The sequence below is a fragment of the Pundamilia nyererei genome, unplaced genomic scaffold (genome assembly GCF_000239375.1).
Source record: "Pundamilia nyererei isolate P.nyererei 1_Seehausen unplaced genomic scaffold, PunNye1.0 scaffold00035, whole genome shotgun sequence".
Taxonomy (NCBI): domain Eukaryota; kingdom Metazoa; phylum Chordata; class Actinopteri; order Cichliformes; family Cichlidae; genus Pundamilia; species Pundamilia nyererei.
In genome coordinates, this window is record NW_005187436.1 from 3,908,973 (window position 1) to 3,929,922 (window position 20,950).

The 20,950-nt window shown below is 45.1% G+C and overlaps 1 protein-coding gene across 3 annotated transcripts; it reads left to right on the top strand.

Moving 5' to 3' along the window:
* Positions 1–464: 464 nt before the first annotated feature.
* On the top strand, positions 465–19,047 carry tle3a (TLE family member 3, transcriptional corepressor a). 3 transcript variants are annotated; one of them, XM_005730066.1, is made up of 21 exons: positions 465–1,186; positions 1,764–1,950; positions 2,531–2,631; positions 2,856–2,919; positions 4,243–4,287; positions 8,452–8,514; positions 8,748–8,852; positions 11,942–12,146; positions 12,550–12,557; positions 14,087–14,209; positions 14,407–14,457; positions 14,536–14,688; positions 15,154–15,286; positions 15,396–15,571; positions 15,699–15,772; positions 15,861–16,110; positions 16,353–16,600; positions 16,697–16,844; positions 16,939–17,089; positions 17,292–17,368; positions 17,671–19,047. In XM_005730066.1, the coding sequence occupies exons 2-21, from the start codon at positions 1,927–1,929 to the stop codon at positions 17,776–17,778; spliced, it is 2,307 nt and encodes a 768-aa protein (XP_005730123.1). In that variant the 5' UTR covers positions 465–1,186; positions 1,764–1,926; the 3' UTR covers positions 17,779–19,047. The 3 variants fall into 3 exon arrangements, with proteins under 3 accessions (XP_005730123.1, XP_013765539.1, XP_013765538.1); XM_013910085.1 differs by having other exon boundaries at positions 8,748–8,822; XM_013910084.1 differs by lacking the exon at positions 465–1,186 and adding an exon at positions 1,606–1,669.
* Positions 19,048–20,950: the final 1,903 nt, after the last annotated feature.

A 20,950-nucleotide genomic window follows, 5' to 3' on the forward strand; every position in this document is an offset into this window, starting at 1 on the left:
GCTCAGACATGGCTGATGTTCATATCACACAAAGGCAATCATCTCCTCTTCCCCCGCTGAGCAACTATCATCCAAATGCTGATAGGTAGACGAGCGGGTATGTTGTTCAAGAATCTCGAAACACTTACGAGAAATTATATCGAGACGCTCCCGTGGCTTCAATTTTGGTGGGTGTCGTCGATCGATTGGTCATTATATTGTGCCCTTCACGCTGTGCGTGTAGGAAGAGGTAGTGATAGTGGTGGCGAGAGGGAGGGGGGGTTAAACCCGGATATTTCTGGTTTTGCCCGCTACTTTGTATATTTCGTGTTAGCATTTCTTCGTATTTTGTAACCACGTTTTACAAGAAGCACTCCCCTCATCCGTTTTTCTGAGTGTGGGGATAAAAATTCACCGTACACCCCCACCCCTCCTCCTCCCCCGTCCCGCTGGTGGTCTTACCCCCTCAAAAAAAATTCATCATCTTATGTCGGAGGCGCGCACACACAGTGAGGGGGGGGGAGGAAAACACCCTAATGAAGCGCGGATGTGGAATTTGTGCTGTCTCTGTCAAATTTGGATATCATCGTCGGCACATCAATGCCTGCTGTTGTTGCTGTTGTACACGGTGGGACGGACGGATGATGCCTTGTGGATCCGCGGGATGATGTCATGTACCGTTGCACCCCACGTGGGGGCCGTCGCTCTCCGATAGGCAGATGTGGCCGTATTCCTTCCGAGTAATGCGATTGGACAGATAGGCGCTTTCACGGCAGTTCAGCCCTGCTGCCTGTGTGTGGCAACCGGGGTAAGCTGGACAACTGGGGGAAACGCGAGATTGTGGAGAGTACCATGTTACGCTTTTAAAGAATCTCCAACCTCTTCGAGTCGGAAGACAGATTTTGGAAGCATATTTATTTATTTTTTTCTTCTTCTTCTTTGTGGGATTAACCAGCCGCAGAAGGCGCACATTCCTCGGAGGTTCGCGGTTGAAGAATAAAGTATAGTTTAATCGAGCCCGACCGCACTAAAAAATTTTCTCCCAGCCCGGCTGGGTGCGTTCTGGAGAGAGCGAGGGAGAGAGGATGCTTGACGAAAACTGCGTCCACCAGGCTTACATTAGGAGGGATTAAACGCATGAATTATAGCCTGCTCAGTATTTTCTTCGGGAGCAGAAGTCGGACGGACGCTTCGGACTCACGCACGGGTACGTATTTACAAGAGCTGTTGATTTCTTTCTTAGTTTTTTTTCTAATTTTTGGGCGTACGCTCGACCCCGCTTCCACGACTCTGAGCGGGAGTCAAACAGTAGGTGCAAGCCAGCGGCTGTCGCTTATGGCCTGCCTGTAGACGTCCTACGGACCGGGTGAGGGGGCGGTGGTGGTCATTTCACAAACAGCAGTCAGTTTCCGTTCTTTTTTTTTCTTTTATTATTATTATTTTTATTAAAGAACGAAACGGATCTGAGCATTAAAATTGCACGGCGGATATGTGGCTTCTCCAACCTCGTCTACGTGTTGGCATCATGTTAAACTGCACGTTGAGATTTGTTAGGATATCGAGTCTGACCACTGACCGAATAAGGTCATCAAGAAGACAGAAGCGCTCGACTGTTGTGCTGCTTCCTTGACTCGGCTCGAACTGCTGCGGTAACTGGGACTAGTGTGCTGTGGTGACTACTTACTTATTGGTAAACAGTGTAAAGTGTATGTGTGTGTTTTTTGTTTTTTTTTATTATTTTATTTTTACGGTTATAGATTAAACCGCGTCATTTCTCAACACAGGATTTTCACGACCTCCCTCCCCCCCCTCTCCTCATCCCCTGCCTCCCCCCTCCCTCACTCCCCTCGGCCCTGTCTGCTGAGACTGGTGTGGCTGTGAGCAAATTTCACCCGTTTTGCCAAAGGACCTGTACACTGGAGGGATAAACAAAGGATACATTTCAAGATGTATCCACAAGGCCGACATCCGGTAAGACTCGCTTCACCTATACTTAGAGAAGATTGCATATTTATTACAAAACACTGGTGCTGGTGTATGGTTCCTGCCTGTGCCGTGTCCTCCCCCACGTTCTCCTGAAACATGCCCTGCAAAGCGTTTTCCGCTCTTAATGCAGGTCATCAGATTTCTGTATGGGTTTCATTACAGTGCATTTATGCTTCATCGGAATATGCAGTCAGTACTAAATGGATGCAGATTGTTTGTATGCCTGGAGATATTTACTCAGCCAGACACTTGCATATGACTGTGTCTGAACGTGAAGACAGGTGGTGGTAGTGGTGGTGGTGATTTGAATTTCTTTTTTGAAATTACATTTCATATTTGGTGTGAAAGCTAATGTGTTATTACCCCCTGGAGGTGTGAATCAGACCCACCTTGTGGTAATGTCTTCCCGCAGAGGAGATGTTATCCTAAAAGCCTGAGTCTAAATGTGTGAACTGTTCAGCTCTCCTTAGCAGGTCACAATGCAGAATAAAACTTTCTCTGTCTCTCTCTTTTTTTTTTTCTTTTTTTTTTACAACCACTTTTCTTTTCTTTTCTTGTCTTTCAGGCTCCACATCAGCCTGGCCAGCCTGGCTTCAAATTCACCGTAGCAGAGTCTTGTGACAGGATTAAAGATGAATTTCAATTCCTCCAAGCCCAGTATCACAGGTAATGATTATACTCAAAGCATGGCAGTGTCAACATTTACTCTATTGGATTTTGAGGTTAACGCTAATATTTGACTGTTGACTTCTGTAGGAGCATATATGTTTGTTTTTTTTAAAAGCATCCCCGTTTTTATCCTGTGCACATCTCTGTTAAGTGGTTAAGTGTGACTGAGTGATTGAAGTGCCACAGACGCTTGAAAATGACACCTGGTCTCCTATTTTAAGTCTTAAGGTGGAGTATGACAAACTGGCCAATGAGAAGACAGAGATGCAGCGCCACTATGTCATGGTAAGATTGTGTTACAATTGAAAGCAATTATAGTTTCCAGATTGCACGGCTTGTTGAAGATCTAGTTGGGGTGGAGTGAGACGGGGCTATTGTGATCACCTATGTGGTTGTTAGGGCGGGCTGAGTGGCAGGTACAGGCCTGTGAAAGCCCCCCCGTGGGGGTTGATGTAGCAGGTTGTTACAGAGGAGCGCTTCCTGACAGGCGGCCGGCAGTGGGCTGCCGCTCCATTATAGCATGCCCCTGATCTCCAAGGGTCGGCTGCAGTGTTGCCCTCTGTGTGTGCTGATCTGATTATTCTCCTAGGAGACTCCACGCTCAGACATATGCATGGCCATAAATTAGGTGTGAGCTGAGGGCGGAGGCCCAGAGCAGCGTGTGGGAAAATACACCACAGTAAACAAAATGGAGGACGTGGAGCACACTGCAGTCTCCTTTATACTCAGCTTCTTTGTAAACCTTAATCATTAGCTTGCTTTTTTTTTTTTTTTTTTTAAAGTAGCCTTTTAGAAAAACATAGGTGTGCCCCTGACGCAAAAATTAGCTCAGACATGACACACTAAGAAGGCTATCCCAGGTAAACACACTGGGAATTATTTAAACCAATGCATGCAGCCTTAAATTAAACTTTTTTTTTTGCTCAGAGGAAAACAGCATGTCGGCCTGACAAGCAGGAGGTTAGGTAAACATGTTGGGAAGTATCCCACAGCCAGCGCTCGGTGTCAGGTTACGCCATGGCTGTGGGGCTCTGATCTCAGACAGAATGGCTCTCTTGTTTGAGAGTAATTTTCGAAGAAGCTAATGGACTGAATAATGCATTGGCCTCATCAAATAGACGCTGACTGGAAAGCCATTTCTGCTCCGGCTGCCACTTGTGGGCTCGGCGGATTACATTTCAGCCAGACAGACTGACCTGGCTGGAAATAAGTGTTGAGCAACTGCGTTACTCTAAGTAAACAAACATCACAGGGATCTGAGGGCTTAAGCTGATCAATAACTCTAACCCTCTCTTTTCTGCCCACACTGCAAACAGCGAAGCATTGATTTATTGGCTATTCACTCTGAGCTGCTCAAAGAAATCCTTTTGTTATCTGATCTTATAACGTATCTCCTTTTCCTGTAAAAACACTTTTTATATAGGCGTTATAGTGTTCAAACCCTGACCGTGATGTAATCACCGCAGCGATAATTACATTGAGGTTACGCCAGTCTCATGAGTGTAGAGCGCAAAAACACTCGCCTGTTGTTACACGTAATAAATATCATCAGATCTTGTAACTGCGCTGACGTCACTAACCACAATTAAATCCCTGCTTTCATTTCAGTATTACGAGATGTCCTACGGGCTGAACATTGAGATGCACAAGCAGGTACGTATCACAGTGCTGCTCATATTTTTCAGCTCATTGGTTTTCCACGGTGTCAGGGGATGTCAGATCCAGGCGGAGCCACTTACAGGCTGTGAGCTGAACTGAGCATCAGTAATGGTCTGAAAACAGGCAGATCCACTGCACACAAACAACAACACAACCCCAAACTTCTGCCACAGCTTGTACAAGTGCTGTGAGCCGTTATTGGAAATTTGCATATGCTGTGCATCCGGGATTTGACTCAGCTTTCTGATAAGATTAAAGGTAGACTTTGGCAGGCTTAGCCTTTTGACTTAATGATTAAAAAGAGAGGCCCTCTGATAGGTCAGTATTTCTTTTTTTCAGGATAAAGTAATTACACCAGCAGAGCAAAAGTCCTTTAGTCACTTCTTTGTGGTCTTATCTTTATCAGAAGATCCTATCTTGTATGTCTCCGCAGATAAATCGCACTGAAGTGATAGAGATTGTGTGAATGAGTGACATTTCATTGTCTATGTTCCCGCGCCCCCCTGCGACTGCCTGGCTTGGTTATAATGACAGCGTTGGCGACACGGTGGGTTGGCGTGTTAGGGCGATCCATCAGTGTCTGTGCTGTGTGTCACACTTCCACATGTCTGTCAGGGCTCAGGCCCTTCTGATAGCTTCTGTCAGGCACTTATCGCCAACCAGAGGAGAGAGGTGGGGGGGATGGTATCAGGAGACAAGTTGGAGAATAGAGCTGGAGGCGGGGCAACAGCCCAGCTCTGTGTAAACAGGTTAATCGACTGATCCATTTTAGCGCCTGACTTTTATCAGAAACCTCAACAGAGCTGATGGAAGCGCTTGAATAATTCATCAGTGGGGCCCTAACCTGCTGAACGGCGTGTTTGTGAGCAAACAGTGTGGGCCCCGTCCATGCAGCTCCCCCAGCTTACAGCTCAGGCAGGGGAGGAGGAGAAGATGGGGAGCGGTTAACAGGCAGGGTTGGGATGGATTATTGGATGCACACAGGCATATTATTTTCCTGCCAGGAGATTTATTCCATGGTGAGGAAATTCATTCCTCTAACTGTGCCTTTTTCATTACTGTGCAGGGACATAATTCACATTTCAGAATGCGTACACGGGCAAAGCTTAGACTGACGTTGGTGGTGTTATCTGATCCCTCTCTATCAGCCATGTCAGTTTGTCGATGCAAACTGCTAATTTCTGCTGCATGATGTCAGCTGGTAATTATCTTCATATGGTGCTTGTTTTCCAAGAGCTGCATGGGGTTTGGGGCTTGTATGGTGCTAAGATTCAATCAGATTAGGTCGTTACCTACGGCCGTAACGCAGCCATGTCTGCAGGAATCATTTGCTAAGTAGCAAAGTATCTGCCGTGGCAAGCGCCAAAGCAAACTTGGTCAGCCAACAGGCTGTCTGCAGTCTTCATACAAAAGAGGCGTGCAGTGAAAAGTGGTTGGAGGAACTGTGGCTCTCCAAGCCATCAGTACTTCCATATCCCCAATCTGTCATGTGGGACTGGACTGCAGTGTAATAATTTCAGGGTGTGAACTGTTGGGTGTCAGTTTCACTTACATAAGCAGAAAAGTTACTTGACTGTACTTTAAGATGTGGCGTAACAACAACGGTTATGTTCTTATGCTGTTTTTGTTAGAATAAGTTTATTGTTTTTTAGATTGTGTCATGCTTTGTTTAGAAAAAAAAAAACACAGCTCGACTGCTGCAGCTGACAAGACTAATCACAGTAGTGACTCACGTATTCATTTATGCAGCTTTTCAGCATTTTTCAAATCAATACCAATAACTTTAAATGCCAATTAGAAACTAATTCTGGACTCACTACACTTCTTTATCAAAGACTGGTTTAGTGGAAGCATCATTTTTTGGCTTAAACAAACTCTGATGTTTTTCTTCTTACTCTGAAAACCTGACATGAGGCAACGCTGTCAAAATTGCCGAGCCTCTAAATGGGACTAGTCAAGTATTGTTTATAGATGGATCATGTGACCAGAGCCACCACTTGTTTTCGCTCTACATTTAATACTCATCAGTGTCTCGAGTCCATTTTCCCATTGCTGATAGCAACAGGCGAATACCTCTCTGCACACCATTGACAAGCCAGCCCGAGAGTGCTCTTAAAGTGGTGCTACACAGGTCCGAGTACCTGTAATTGTGTAGCGGCAGTGCAAAGCCAGCCTCTCAAGGGCCAAGCTGTCATCTGCTTAAAGTGACAACAGCCCAATTTTTATCTGCCGGCAGGGGAAAAAAAAAGAAATCCTCCCAGCTCTGCACCGTATCTATTTTGACAGCAGTGGCGAGTTGAGTTGTTGCCTTTTCCGTGTATTTGCATGTTGTGCTGTGAGAGTGTAGAGACTGCCAGTTGTTTAGGGCAGAGTGGAGCAGCCACCTCCTGACCTTTCCCAGCCAGCTGTCACCATGACACTAAGCTACAGAGGAATGGGCCGTGCGCTCAAGGCCTTTCTGCAAATCCTGTCAAATGTCCGACTGCTATTTACATGGCTTATCTGAACAAACATGGATTATACGGGTCCTGTCGCTTTTCGACCATTTCTGTGGGGCTCCTTCAGCTCTTTCTAGAACACTTACTACGTTGCATTAATACCAGCGCTCGTAAAACATTTATCTTTATTACCTGTAGGTCACATTTATTGTGTGCCAAAGGGGACCGCGGTTCAGTCTCTTTCTTTCTTTTTCTTTTTCTTTTTTTGTCTGCGGGCAATAATCAAGTTATATTCATTGTTATCTTTTGGACTATTGTACTTCCTGTGACACATGCTACCATATATTTGTTTGGCATTATTGCATCTGATCCGCGGCTTCATCTGATATTGCATCTTCAGCTTGTTGTTGGTTGTCCTGCTGGCTTGACTGGCTAAGTGGCTATCCATGTTGCAGCTTGGGTCAGCAGGTCTCGTTCTGTTGGACATTACTCTCCAATCTCTCTGGCTCTGCTTAGAGGTAATATGTCTGGCTGCCAAAACTGCCTGGCATTTCTGCCATGTGTAATAAATAAGCTAGCGGTCTGCAAAGTACATTGTGTGTGCTGCTGCTCCAAATGAAAAATCAGAGAAAATCCCTGTGATGTGTTTGTGTTCTGCAGTGGCCCTGGGTTGAACTGCGGCTCATAAATTCCAAAGATGATGTAGCTTTGGCGCTGTTATTTTTCTGCTCCCAGTGCAGAGCTTGAACCTGAAAGTCTCATCTCCTTTCCCTGGAAGGAGAAAGAGAGGCAGAGCAGGCCGGCTGTGCAGTGTTTTTACAGGAGACTGGAGGGGGTGGGGGGCGTGGAGCATAGCCCCCCGCCCCCGATCTTTCCCCGCACACCTCCTCCTACTGCTCTTTTTATCCACCATTCATTTGGTACGTTCATGTGATCGACAGGCTGAAAATTCAATTTAATGACCTGCCTCCAAGCACGTAATATGATTTTAAAGCCTGTTACGGTCAAGCAGAGGTGCCATTTGCATAATGATCCCAGCAAGATAGGGCTGCAGCCGTTGCCATGGCAGTTGGTAGACAAGCAGAAGAATGGAGGCAGGGCGTCGTGGATGTTGGGAGGCTATGAGGTTGGTGGGCTGGGTGCTTGATTGCAGTGAGAAACGGCTTGGGCTAAAGCTGTAGCTTTAGCAAACGCCACTTACGACACAGGCTGCTTGCTTAATGGTATTGATTGAAGGTGTCTCCCCTACAATGTTATTACCGTTTGTCTTTGCATTCTCTGCAGTCCTAATTGTTAATGTAAATTCCCCACACCGTTACATGTAAGTAAACAATGCGCTGTAGTTAGTAGGCCTTCCTTCCTGGGGTGTGGTTGTGTGGTTTAACTCTGAGGTTAACTGCAGGACAGCACATTCGCAGATGAGGGGAAGAAGGGCAGAGTGAGAGAGGATCCTCTCAACACAGCAGCACTCTGCCTGCTCATATCCGTTTAGCATGGAGTGCACTCTTAGCACAGCTGTGCTCCATCCCCCTGGGCTCTCCTAATGTTTTAAATATTTCAAATGTCAATATCACGCTGTTTAGAGGATGTTGAGTCAAGCAGTTCTGATTGCCGCAGTAATTGACTTAATCGGTGTAAACATTAAAGGCGGGGTTATATGAAGTCACTGTCTCTTTCATACTTTACCGTCTCATTTTGCTCCCCTTTCTTTGTTTTCCAGACGGAGATTGCCAAACGGCTCAACGCAATTTTAGCTCAAATTATGCCTTTCCTGTCACAAGAGGTGAGTTTTGAGCCCGGTTTCCAAATGGTGTCACAGTTTACTACTAAAGCAACGCCACTTATTGTTGCCTGTACCCTTAAGATAATACTCCTTGCTTTTGGGAATAATTGTGGTTAAGAGCATTTTATCTCACCTTTATAATTTTAGTGTTGCTTTGGAAAAAAACTGTGAAATTCATAGATGAGCAAGTGTGGATGTGTGATAAATAATCTTTTGCAAATGTCTGTCCACAGCACCAACAGCAGGTTGCTCAGGCAGTAGAGAGGGCTAAGCAGGTGACTATGACTGAGCTGAATGCCATCATCGGGGTACGTGGACTTCCCAATCTGCCTCTCACCGTGTGTATACCCCCTTTTATTCCTTTATTTGACCTTGGGTAGGGGCAAACCTTCACATCAAATTCATATACCGAGTAGTCTGAACTGTTGAGTGAACACATTGTAATACACCACTTGCTACACTTATAGTGCAGATTTGCCTCTTTTTAAATCAAATGTGTCATCACTATTTTTTTTTCATTTCATGACTTATTTTTCACTATTAAATTCAAACGAAACTATTAATATTGGCAACTACACCCCAAAAACAAACCAAAAAAAGACTCATGCAATGCTTTAGCTTTGGCCTCGGTGGCATCTTCAATGCCTTGTTGTGTGTTGATAAATGCGAGCCTGAGAGCTCTCGAGATCCCCCTTCGCAGCTCGTATTGCTTTAATTGGCTAAGGTTTTAATGAGGAGCCTCATCTCTCACAGTTGACCTGGATTGCTGTGGGAATTAAAAGGCTGAGGGTGAACTAAACACAGCCAACACTGCAAGCTAACTGAGACAGCACAGACAGTCGTCAGCCACCACGGCTCCGCTGCACAGTTCTTTTCACGCCACGGCAGCGAGCTGTAATCCGCTGCATTCATCGTGGCTTCCAAACGCCATCTGCTCCTCATTGATCAGCTGTGCTGACCCTGGCGTGCTATAATGAAAGTGATTGGTTTCACCTGTGATAGAAAGCTCAAACTGTCTGTGATCTTGTGACTACTGTAGACTCTCCGGCATGCACAGAAGACTAGCCTAAAGGCTCACTTGATGACTGGAAGCACATATTGGAATTCAATTAATAACCCCCTTGGTGACCTTTTGTTCCTGGATAATTGCTCCCTAGAATTTGCCTGAGTGGGTGTCTTGAGGTGATGGAAAACTGTTTGTTACTCCTCTGTTGGACTGAAATGGATGCTTTATTACAGTTTGTGGAAGAGCAGCTGCTGCAGTAGTTCCTAAGAATAGGAGATTTCACTAGTGGGGCTTTTTGTGTTCTATATGATTTTCACATTTGGAGCATCACAGTACTAGGATGTTGTACATTTGAATTTGTATTTTTCATCATCTGACTGTGCCTTGTTGGGCTTTCAAAGCATTAAGAAAACATTTTATGAGCTATCTGACAAGCTCAGAGTTTTAGTTTGTGGTCTTTTGTGGGAACCAGGACAGTTTTTATGAAACAGTAAGGCTCCCACCCGGGTCACTCAGGTCGCTCACGTCAGAGGAGGAGGAAATGTAACCACTGTATGTTTTACGAATACCTTGCCATTAGTTATTCATTAAGAAGAAGCTCTGTAGGCATGCCAAAATCCTCATGTATTTTGTAAAGCAAGGTGAAAGAGCGTGCCAGGTAGACAGGAAGCATCCAGGAGCCAGCTGCATGTCTTATTGATGGAGCTGAGGGCCATTAATAGAATGAAACTGGGGCAGCTGCATGTGTTGAGATGAACCTGACAAGCAGTGTTTTCTGGCAGATTAGAAAATACCCAAAATATCCGCGTCATAAACAAGGCATTTTAAACTACACTCAGTTAGAGGAAAAAGGAGCAAAGAGTAGGTCTTTATCTTAGAATATTAAATTAGAGAAAATAGGCCAGACTCCTTTATTTATTTATTATTGTCTTCATTTATGGCCCCTGTAATGAGGGCTGTTGCTGATCAGCCATGCTTATTACCCATCAGTGCCTCATTAAACACAATGAGCAAGGATGGCTCTCCCCTGCCAATGAACTGGCTCCTTAATTTCCCTCATGGACACAATATTATAACACACTCGCTCTCTTAGGCTCCCAGACAGACACGGAGAGAGAGAGAGAGCTGTGTCTGTCTTGGGTACGTTTTGTAATTGGATTGACATCTGCCCCATGTAACAAAGCACAAGGTTGCAAGTTAAAAAGTTAACTATTAGTCATGCTAGTCCTCTCTACTTCTACAACAGAAAAACAAAAGAACAATGTGGATTATATTTCTAAGGACATATTTAAGCACTAAGTATTTTGTATTCCTGCTACAGAATTTAGGAGTTCCTGCTGAGTTAATGTATTTTTAATTATGCGTTAGGCCTGCCCACCACCGTCTTCTATGCGTCACACTACCTCCCTGGTCATTACAAAGATTCTAATATTCCTGAAATGGCCATAAATGGCCACTGATTGAAATCCGTCTTGTAAAAAGAGAGAGGAGTGTGCTGTAACAGCATCTGAATTATTCAGCTGGCTCGTATACGGGTAATAAATTGCTGATGTTTTTATTGGTGTCTCAGCTAAGTATTATTTAACCTTGCTTTAAACTGCTTACTTCCATGCTGAGTGCCTTTTAACTCCCATCTATTTCCCTGTGCCTTTCAAATATTGATGCTGAGTATTGGAGGGTTGACTGAGTGCCAGCATGGGACCCCTGGTCCTCGCTCCCGCAGCAGCCTTCCAGACACACACTCAGAAACACACTCAAAGACTCAGAGTGAGAGGGAAGGCGTGCCAGCTTCTAGCACTCTGTGTTCCCGCAGTCTCTTAAAGTTTGGGTGCGCAAATGATTCATGTTCCGTCAATCCAGAAATGTGACTATGAGATCAGTAAACAGACACTGGATGTGTTTGAAAAGCGGGTATTGTTTAGCCCACAGACAGATTTCCACAGAGTTTTGTATTCTGATCGCTTAAATCACAGAGGCACAGGAGTTGTGTTGTTGCAGTAGAATATGTGCCAGTTTACCTTTAAGCATAATGATTTTCTCTTTTAAGATGTGGCTGAAGCAGACTTTTTTCCCTGTTGGATAAAGTAGAATGAAAAATATTTCAGTTGTTTTCAATAATACACTGCGATTAGTGGGTTATTTCGATAACTTGAGCACCTCTGCCTCGTGTGTTACACATGCTGAGAGCGGTCAGGCAGTTATAGGTTTTACTCGCCTCAGCACAGATCTAGGGCTTATGCCACCCTGGCCTGGTATGGAAATAGCACTGAGGGGGATTGCTGTGTGTTCCTGACAGTAATAGACGTGTGAATGTGCTAATATCATCTGGGGTTTAGCCTCGTGCTTAGTTGGTGGTTTCTCCTCGCCCTTTCCCTCCAACCCATTTGTTGTCTGTCTGTCTATCTCCCTGTCACCTTACAGCAGCAGCAGCTCCAGGCACAGCACCTCTCCCATGCTGCCCATGGGCCTCCAGTCCAGTTGCCGCCTCACCCCTCGGGCCTGCAGCCCCCTGGCATCCCCCCTGTGACGGGCTCCGGATCAGGGCTGCTGGCGCTAGGAGCTCTGGGGAGCCAAGCCCACCTCCCAGTAAAGGATGAAAAGAACCACCATGATCTCGAACACCGAGGTGAGAAGAAGAGCTCGGCCCCGTAGCTTTGTTAGCTAGTTATTATTTGCGAGAATCAAAAGGCATATTAATTTTAGCAGTTCTGAAAAGATGTTAAACTGACATAAACCAATTTAGTGCTGAGTGCTTCTCACTCTCACAATCATAGGGTCCTTAGGTGAGGAGCACATCCTGTCTGTTCACATTCTGTCTGGGTAATGAGCTGGTACATTCCCAGCCCATGACTGCATAAGCTATTCAGCAGCTCCAATACACGCCGATAAGAGGGGCCTTGTGCCCTGCAGTTGATTGTCACACATTCAGCTAGAAGCATCTGTTATGATGTGCTAAGTGACTTGTTTTTCTCTTTGCTCCGCTTGGTTTCATCTTTACCTCGGACGCCACCGTGATGTCTGCGACACAGAGAGCACGGTAAGTTTCCCGAGCCGCACTCGTTTTGCTTTTTTGTAATTCATCACATTTTCATCTGCGCTGCAAGTGTCAAGTAGAGCCTTCCATCAGTGCATGCATATACTGATTTCATGCGGTGTAATCTGAGTTCAATAAAATGATTAATGGAAAATGAGGTCTGGAATATAAATCGTGTGTGTTTAATCCAGAAGGGGAAATGACTGGTATCATGTGAGAGAGATTAGAAGCCTTGTAATTTCATCACAATTAAAGAAAGGCTTGGACTTCCCCTTCTTAAAGGATTTATTTGATCCCTTCTACTGTCTCCCTTGTTTACCAGCTCTCTCTCTTCTTCTTCTTGGCATGTGATGAATATTTATGAACACAAATGGAGTGTTGTTTTGTTTTTCTTTTCTTTTTTTTTCTTCTTCTCCACCTCGTCTGGCTGGGCCTGCTAAAACGTTATATTTGAAATGCTGCGATCTATGATGGCTTGTGATGGGCCTGTGAGATTGTGTTTCTGTAGACCGGGCCAGCTGAATGGGTGCAGTCATGTCTGAAGAAATGGAAGTCCTGGGGCGATTAGCGGGCCTGTTTTGTTTCTGTGCTCTCGTCCCTGGTCATCTGATAGTAGAATGGTGACTTTGGCTAATGAGTCACGCTAAGCATCTCTTTAAAGGTCAGCCATTATGCAGACAGTGGCTTTTTGCCCAGACTGCTAGTCCATCAGCCATTGTTCACTTCTCTGAGTCGCCGCTGACTTAGTCCATGTTTTCGCTTTGGTCCTCAGATGAGGGACAGAGAGAATCGGGAGAACTTGGCAGTTTACAGGCAAGTGGCAAACTCCTGTGAAAGCTGCTGGACACCTGCCTAAAGCCTCCCATTCTTTTGGCGTTTAGAGTGAGCTGTCCCAGCTTGTGTGGGCAGGCTCCATGAAGAAGCACCAGTCAGTCCCACGCTGCCGTGCCCACTGGCAGGATATAGATTCTCTTTCTTTATCTGAGCTCAAAGCCTCAGCTGACATGGTGCCCAAGCGCACTACGGCAATCAATGCCCAGCACCCAAAACATATAGGTTCTCTCCCCCCTCTCTCTCGCTTTACTTTCGTTTTTCTCTCCTCCTATCTCTATCTCTCTCTCTCTCTCTCTCTCACGCTCAGCCTGACTGACTCTGGAGAAAAGGCCCTCTGTTCAGCTACAACACACTGCTCATGTCCCTGTGAGGCTGTTTGTTGTCCAGTTATGAGGAGGAGGGAGCCCAGCTCGGAAAACAAGCCCTCCTCCATTCAGTTCAGATAACAGCCCATTCTGTTGTGTAGCCAGGGACAGGCTTGTGTGCTTGGCTGGTGTCAGGGTACTGTTTGGAGCTGGCCTACAGCTGCATTTTAAGAGTCCGCCGTATCCATCATTGTGTGAATAAGGCATTTTTAGTGTTTGGATTGGCACAGTGTGTTCTCTGTGAATTTGTAATGGATGAGTGACTTGCTGCGCTCTCTTACAGAAGGAAGACAAAATGGTAATAAAGCATGTTTGGTTTTTCCCCTTTTGCAGAATAACTCAATATCCCCATCAGAAAGCTTACGCACAGCCAGTGAGAAGCATCGCAGCTCCTCAGACTACAGCTTGGATTCTAAGAAACGCAAAGTGGAGGAGAAGGACAGCATGAGTAGATATGTAAGTCCCTGAAGGAGTAGTTCAGCATGTCGGGGAAATATGCTTATGAATGGTGACTTAAAAAATTGCTTTAGGTTCACAATTTAATTAAAAAAACTAATGAAGTTTAGACCAGAGAACAACATCCCTGGAGTCTGTGCTTTAATTTTTACCCATCTGTGTGTGTTAAGTTAAATGATTACTAATTATTGTTACAGGACAGTGACGGAGAGAAAAGCGACGACTTGGTGGTCGATGTGTCCAATGAGGTGAGCTGCACAGCAATTGTTCGTAGCACATTGATGTGACATTGCTCTTATGTAAATATTACTGGTGTGTTTCTCCAGGATCCTGCCACTCCAAGGGCAAGCCCAGCCCACTCACCACCTGAAAATGGTATTGACAAGCCCCGCCCCCCAAAGAAAGACACACCCAACAGCCCCGCATCAGTGGCGTCATCTGGAAGCACCCCTTCCTCCAAGGCTAAGGAGCTCAGTCATGTAAGACATCAAAAGAGTTGTGGACAAACTGGGACAGAAAGGGTTTTAAATGACAATTGCCGAGAGACCAAAGGGACATGTGCAAATAGATCTAGGACGTTTTCTGCAGTGGATTAGCAGTGGCTGTCTGTGCTTTAAGTGCATGACTAAACGTCAGGGATAATATTGTCCCGCATCAGGATCAGTCAGGTCTTCTCTGTTAATAGCTCAATGTATTTAACTATTCCAGGATTTTTCCCTCTGCCTCACTAAAAGATTAAAGCCAAAGCAGTAAGGGGATAAAAACGTCCCCATCTCCATTGTGACCATAATAGGTTTTAGAATAAATAGCAGTTTATGGCTCTGCAGGACTATGAGGGTTGTCAGAATTAGATTGGATTAAGTTCAGTTTGCTTTCAAATTGTCAGTGCACAGTGCCTGGTTTCCGGGATTGTGATTGTGCTTGCTCTCTCGTTCCCTTGACAGAATGACAAATCCTCCACGCCTGGTCTCAAATCCAACACCCCCACCCCCCGAAACGATGCCCCCACCCCTGGCACCAGCTCCACTCCTGGGCTCAGACCCATCCTGGGCAAGCCACCAGGCATGGAAGCTCTCGGTTGGTACCATTCTCTTCACTTTACAGAAACTGAGATGATCTTTTTTTTCCATTCTTTGCAAAACTGTTAGGCCACAAACCGATCTCCATCTCCTGTCTTTGTCTACAGCAGCCCCAGCTTTGCGCACACCTCTATCCATTGCAGGGTCCTATCCTACCCCCTTTGCTATGATGGGCCATCATGAAATGAACGGAGGCCTGACTAGCCCTGGGGTGTATGCTGGTCTGCACATCTCCCCTCAGATGAGCGCTGCAGCAGCAGCAGCCTATGGACGCACTCCCATGGTAAAGGCTTTCCCTTTCCTTTTCTGTAGTTTTGGATCATCTAAAAGTCATGTACAGGATGCAATGAGGGATTTTACTCTGATAACAGTTGAGTATGTTAGTCAAACATTCCCATATCATCTTTTAGGGGTTTGATCCTCACACCCACATGAGAGCCCCGGGCCTCCCAGCCAGCCTCACATCTATTTCTGGCGGAAAACCGTAAGTGTCTCCCTAGATATGTTGCAGATCAATTTTTTTGTAACACAGCTGATATCAAATACTGACAGGCACGTGTCTTTTCCTTCAGAGCGTACTCCTTCCATGTCAGCGCAGATGGTCAAATGCAGCCTGTGCCCTTCCCACCCGACGCCCTCATTGGTCCCGGTATTCCACGCCACGCCCGTCAGATCAACACACTGAGCCATGGCGAGGTGGTCTGTGCTGTCACCATTAGCAACCCCACACGTCACGTTTACACTGGTGGCAAAGGCTGTGTCAAAATCTGGGACATGAGCCAACCAGGCAGCAAGAGCCCCGTGTCCCAGCTGGACTGTTTGGTGAGGACCTCATCAGCTTTTCTTAATGTTTACACACATGTTATTTCATTCAACACTAGAAAAAAATTAACAAGCCAAACACTTATTCACATAGTTCAGATTAGGTTTGAGGTTCAATCTTTGGTTTATTTGTTATGACAGGACGTTTTTTATCCTCCGCCCATGATTTGTTTGTTTCTAAAGCTCTCCCTAGCTCCACTGCCTTGAACATGTATTGATTTGCTTTGTCCTCGGTGCAACAGAACAGGGATAACTACATCCGCTCCTGTAAGCTACTGCCTGATGGTCGCACATTGATTGTCGGAGGCGAGGCCAGCACACTGACCATCTGGGATCTGGCCTCCCAGACACCGCGGATCAAAGCTGAGCTCACCTCCTCAGCCCCGGCGTGCTACGCCTTGGCCATCAGCCCTGATGCCAAAGTCTGCTTCTCGTGCTGCAGTGATGGAAACATTGCCGTTTGGGACCTGCATAACCAGACTCTCGTTAGGTCGGAAACAAAACTTTATTTCCAGTATGTGGGGCTTGAGTCAATTTAAAAGATAATGTCAATAACTGTCTGTATGCCTTCCGATTTTGATTTTAGGCAGTTTCAAGGTCATACGGATGGTGCTAGCTGTATTGACATATCCCATGATGGCACTAAGCTGTGGACAGGTGGTCTCGATAACACTGTTCGCTCCTGGGATTTGAGAGAGGGTCGACAGCTGCAGCAGCACGACTTCACTTCACAGGTACAACGCTGCATAATGCAAGGGGCCAAACCTGGAGTCTGTTTTCCTTTCGGCCGAAGAACTGTCTGTAATTACTGTCCTGTTTGATCTCCAGATCTTTTCTTTGGGCTACTGTCCGACTGGCGAGTGGCTTGCTGTGGGAATGGAGAGCAGCAACGTGGAAGTGCTCCACCATTCAAAGCCTGACAAGTATCAGCTCCACCTGCACGAAAGCTGTGTCCTTTCCCTCAAGTTTGCCTACTGCGGTATGAACAAACACACAAAAAGAGCATCAGATAAAGCTGACCGTATTTAACTGTGAAGAGCCCTTTGCCGGTCCTTATTAGTGCCTTTTTTAAAATAGCGTAAATGCTTGTTGTCATCTCAAGGCTACTCTTCATTTGTAGGTACTTTTCCTATTACTTGTTAGTGAAAAGTGTCCTGATGGCACTTTTGTTGTCTTTGCAGGTAAATGGTTCGTAAGCACCGGGAAGGACAATCTGTTGAATGCTTGGAGGACTCCTTATGGCGCCAGCATATTCCAGGTATGCAGATCAATGGACTCTGTCTGTAGCCAGGCCAAACGTACACACAGATCTCTAAGAGGAAGGGCAAAACGACCGCTGTCTGACAGGACTATCCTATCAGTGAAAACTGAACCTGAATTATTGACCTGACAAAGACGCCTTTTTGAGGCCGTCAGGCCAGAAGTTGATGTCAGTGCAATCTAATCTTGCCATGAAGTCAGCTAATTTTCACCACTTAACTTACTCAGCAACATTTAAGTTTAACTGCCTCCAAGATTAAAGTGTTTTTTGTGTGTGTGTGTTTGCTTTTCTTTAAACAGTCCAAGGAGTCCTCATCTGTCCTGAGCTGTGACATTTCTGCAGACGACAAGTACATCGTGACAGGCTCTGGTGACAAGAAGGCCACTGTGTATGAAGTGATCTATTAGAAGAGACTGCTTTGGATCGGAGCATGCTCATGCTCAGGAACAGTAGACACTTCCTCCATCCTCCTTCCCTCACACAGACAGCATGGATGTTGCCTGCAGCTCCAAGGTGGATGGGCAGGAAGTTTGGCAGTGCCAGACGAAAATGGATGGTGGTGTTATTGTGGCACTGGATGCTGTGTCCTTCGGCTCTGCCCTTCCTCACTCATACAACTAACACTTGTACAGCGAGTGCAGTTTCCCAAGGCACCAAGAAGAAAATAATGTCTTGCTGTTTCTGTTTGTTGGATATTTCTTTTTTTATTCGTCCTTTTTAATGTGGAGATAAAGTTCCATGACACAAGTAGAAGCGGCGCTTCGCTCTGGAGCTTCTCCTTGGAGGTCCTGTGAAAAGTGTACATAATGGAGTAATAAAAGGCCTTTTATAGATTTATATTTTGGTGTCCAGTTACGCTTGTGATGGTTCTTTCTTGTTCTCTCCGTGATTTTCTGTCCCCTCCGGGGATGGAAATTAGATTAGGACTTTGTAAGAGGATATTCTATTTCAGTTTTTTCCCCCTCCTCGGCTTTTTTTTTTTTTTTTTCCATGTTCCTTGTCCAAAATGACCTTTTCGGAAATCTAATTTGTTTTTGTTTTTTTCTCCCTGACAAAGGCTTTTTTTTTCTTCGCTATTTGCTGTATCACAGACATTTGTCCCATGGATTTTTGCAGTCGAGAATTCTGGAAAGGCTTTTTTTTTCTGTAGGGAGGAAAAAAATCATGGTTTCCAGTTATGTTTACCCTTTTGACCCTGATCAGCAGAATTTCAGCTTTGAAATGAAGACCTTTCACTGAACCCTGGCTCCTGTCTATAACATCAAAATGGATTTATATCAACTGTCGGATTGATGGGTTTTACAGAGAAGCAGCTGTGACTTGAGCTCACTCTGTTGACTCAACCACTGTATGAAACCTTTGCTCCACTCTGCAAAGTTTAGCCATCAGTCTATTAGAGATCGTTATTGCCGCTTGTGTTTGCGAGCCTGTGACTGATACGCAAGACTTGGTTACTCATAAAGGACGCAGGCAACGCCATTACCACATTCGACATTTTGGGTGTATTCTTTGCTTTCTTCAGTATTTCATAATATTCACTACAATCTTCTCATAGACGGGAATGGTCTCATCATAAACACAAGTTAAGACTGTGTAGCATACATGTGGCATCATCCATAAGGACTGTACAGCTGACAGTTGTTGATAAATCAATAAACTGTTTTATATAAAATTTATCTTGACTGGATTTCTGTAGTGCTGTGGTCTCGCTGTGGTAGATTTCCAAGGATTAGTTGGAGACTTTGGAGTAATATGGTTATTAGCTCTTTTTTGTAAAGCATTAAATTGAGTGTATGACTGAAGATGAAGTTGCCAACAGAATCCACCTTAGCGTCATGACCAAACATGCAGAAATAGCTTAACTACCTGCAAATCTAAAGCTTTTTTTTTTCTTTTTCTTTTTTAAATTTAATCTCAACAGGTGTATGTGCCCAAATGTTACTATTATTTGTTTGGTTAGGCTCAGTTTAAAAAGAAGAAAAAGCCTCCAGAAAGTTACTGAAGCCATCCAAGAAATGTTCCAGAACGCAGCCTGGCATAAAACCACGTGTCGTTTTTGCACTTTGGTTTTTGGATTAAACAAACAAGGCATAATGTGTTAATTGGTAAGCTTTAGAGGAACTGATAAACAGATTTTGTTATTGCCAGACTGTCTAAGGCGACCCGTTTCTCCCTTGCCTGTCGGTTCAAATTTACCAAACAACTCCTGGCAAGAAAGATGCCAAACCATTTGTTTAAGGAAAGAAGCTTAAAGTCACTGATTAATATTTGCTTTTACAGTGCGGCCAACAGTGGGTGTGGTAAAACACCTAAAGCACTTACTGCTGTTGAGGGCAATGCACCGACATGCTGAACGTCTCTCGGGCTTGCTTTTTCCTCTTCTAAAAACTAAAAATGCAACCTCAAAGTCCCCCTTGTCCTGTGTGTTGCTAGTGAGGGATCTCCCTTGCTCTAGCTTGCATCTACATTACATACAATCTTATTCACGGGCTGCTCTTGACAGTAAATGGAAGCACATCAGCAAATTGCTGTAAATGCATTCAGATAGGAGCTGACAACTGTCTCAGGAGAACCACAGACACGATAGAAAAAAACATTCTGGGTGCAGTTAGAGAGGGTTGCTATGGACCTTTGCCATTGGTTTTAACTCAGAAGATTACAGAGCTTGCATTAATATTTGAGGGATGAACTTGATGCAACTTTCAAAGTCGCGTCGTGCTGTACCAACTGTGTTCACTGTCACGGCTAGTGACTTTTTTTAGAGTTTGGATTTATGCATGGTGGCAGCTATGAAATCACACGCCCATCACAGAGTGATACAATAAGGCAGAGGTTTATGAAGTGCCACTTCAGAAATATGACGTAAACACTGCTCTCGAGTTCCCTTGAGTGGTCTTTTGGTAGTTGAATACTTTTGGGCTGGACGGGTGAATGGCCCAATCCCTCCACTCCAGAGCAACGCTCTCCTAGGACTCTGTGCTTGAAGCTGTGAGCCCTTCATATGGCTGCCTCTTCAAACATGTTGTTGTTAGATTATAAAAGCGGGGCCGGATGCTTTTAGCATGGAGCCAGCCGCCATGCCCCGCTCTCACGGGCTCATTTGTTAAAGGCTATAGTCTTTCTTTTCCCACATTGCTGAAGTGTGTACTTCCTGTGCGCATTTGTAGCTCAAGCTTCTTGCTCAAGTACAGTTTTCTTCCTCACTTAATCAAACAGTGGAATATCTGCAGATGAAAGGTTGTACCTCTGAGTGCCTATTGCAGGACATTGAAGGGGTCATTGTCTCGCCTTCCGCTGATCTACCTCTGAATGGAAGGCTTTCAAACAGGTTCTCGTGCAAAAGCCCATGGTGCTCTGTTCTATTTAGAGAACGGCAACAGTGCAGTGTAAGGAAATAGAGTGGCCTAAGTGTTTTACAGCAGCTCTGTGGATAAGAACGTGGTCCAGTTCTCTTCTTCTCTTTTGCATTGTCAGAGCCAAGACTCAAAGACAATACAGAAATCCAAGGGTGGTCTGTAATGCCAGTGTGTGCACTGTGTGAATGTCTTTTTTTCTTCTTTTTTTTTTTTGGTTGTATTT

Excerpts from the sequence above, each read along its gene's own strand:
- tle3a (XM_005730066.1), top strand. The coding sequence starts at position 1,927 with ATGTATCCACAAGGCCGACATCCG. Across the intron at positions 1,951-2,530 it reads ATCCACAAGGCCGACATCCG|GCTCCACATCAGCCTGGCCA; the intron begins GTAAGACTCGCT and ends CTTGTCTTTCAG. Across the intron at positions 14,458-14,535 it reads TGGTCGATGTGTCCAATGAG|GATCCTGCCACTCCAAGGGC; the intron begins GTGAGCTGCACA and ends GTGTTTCTCCAG.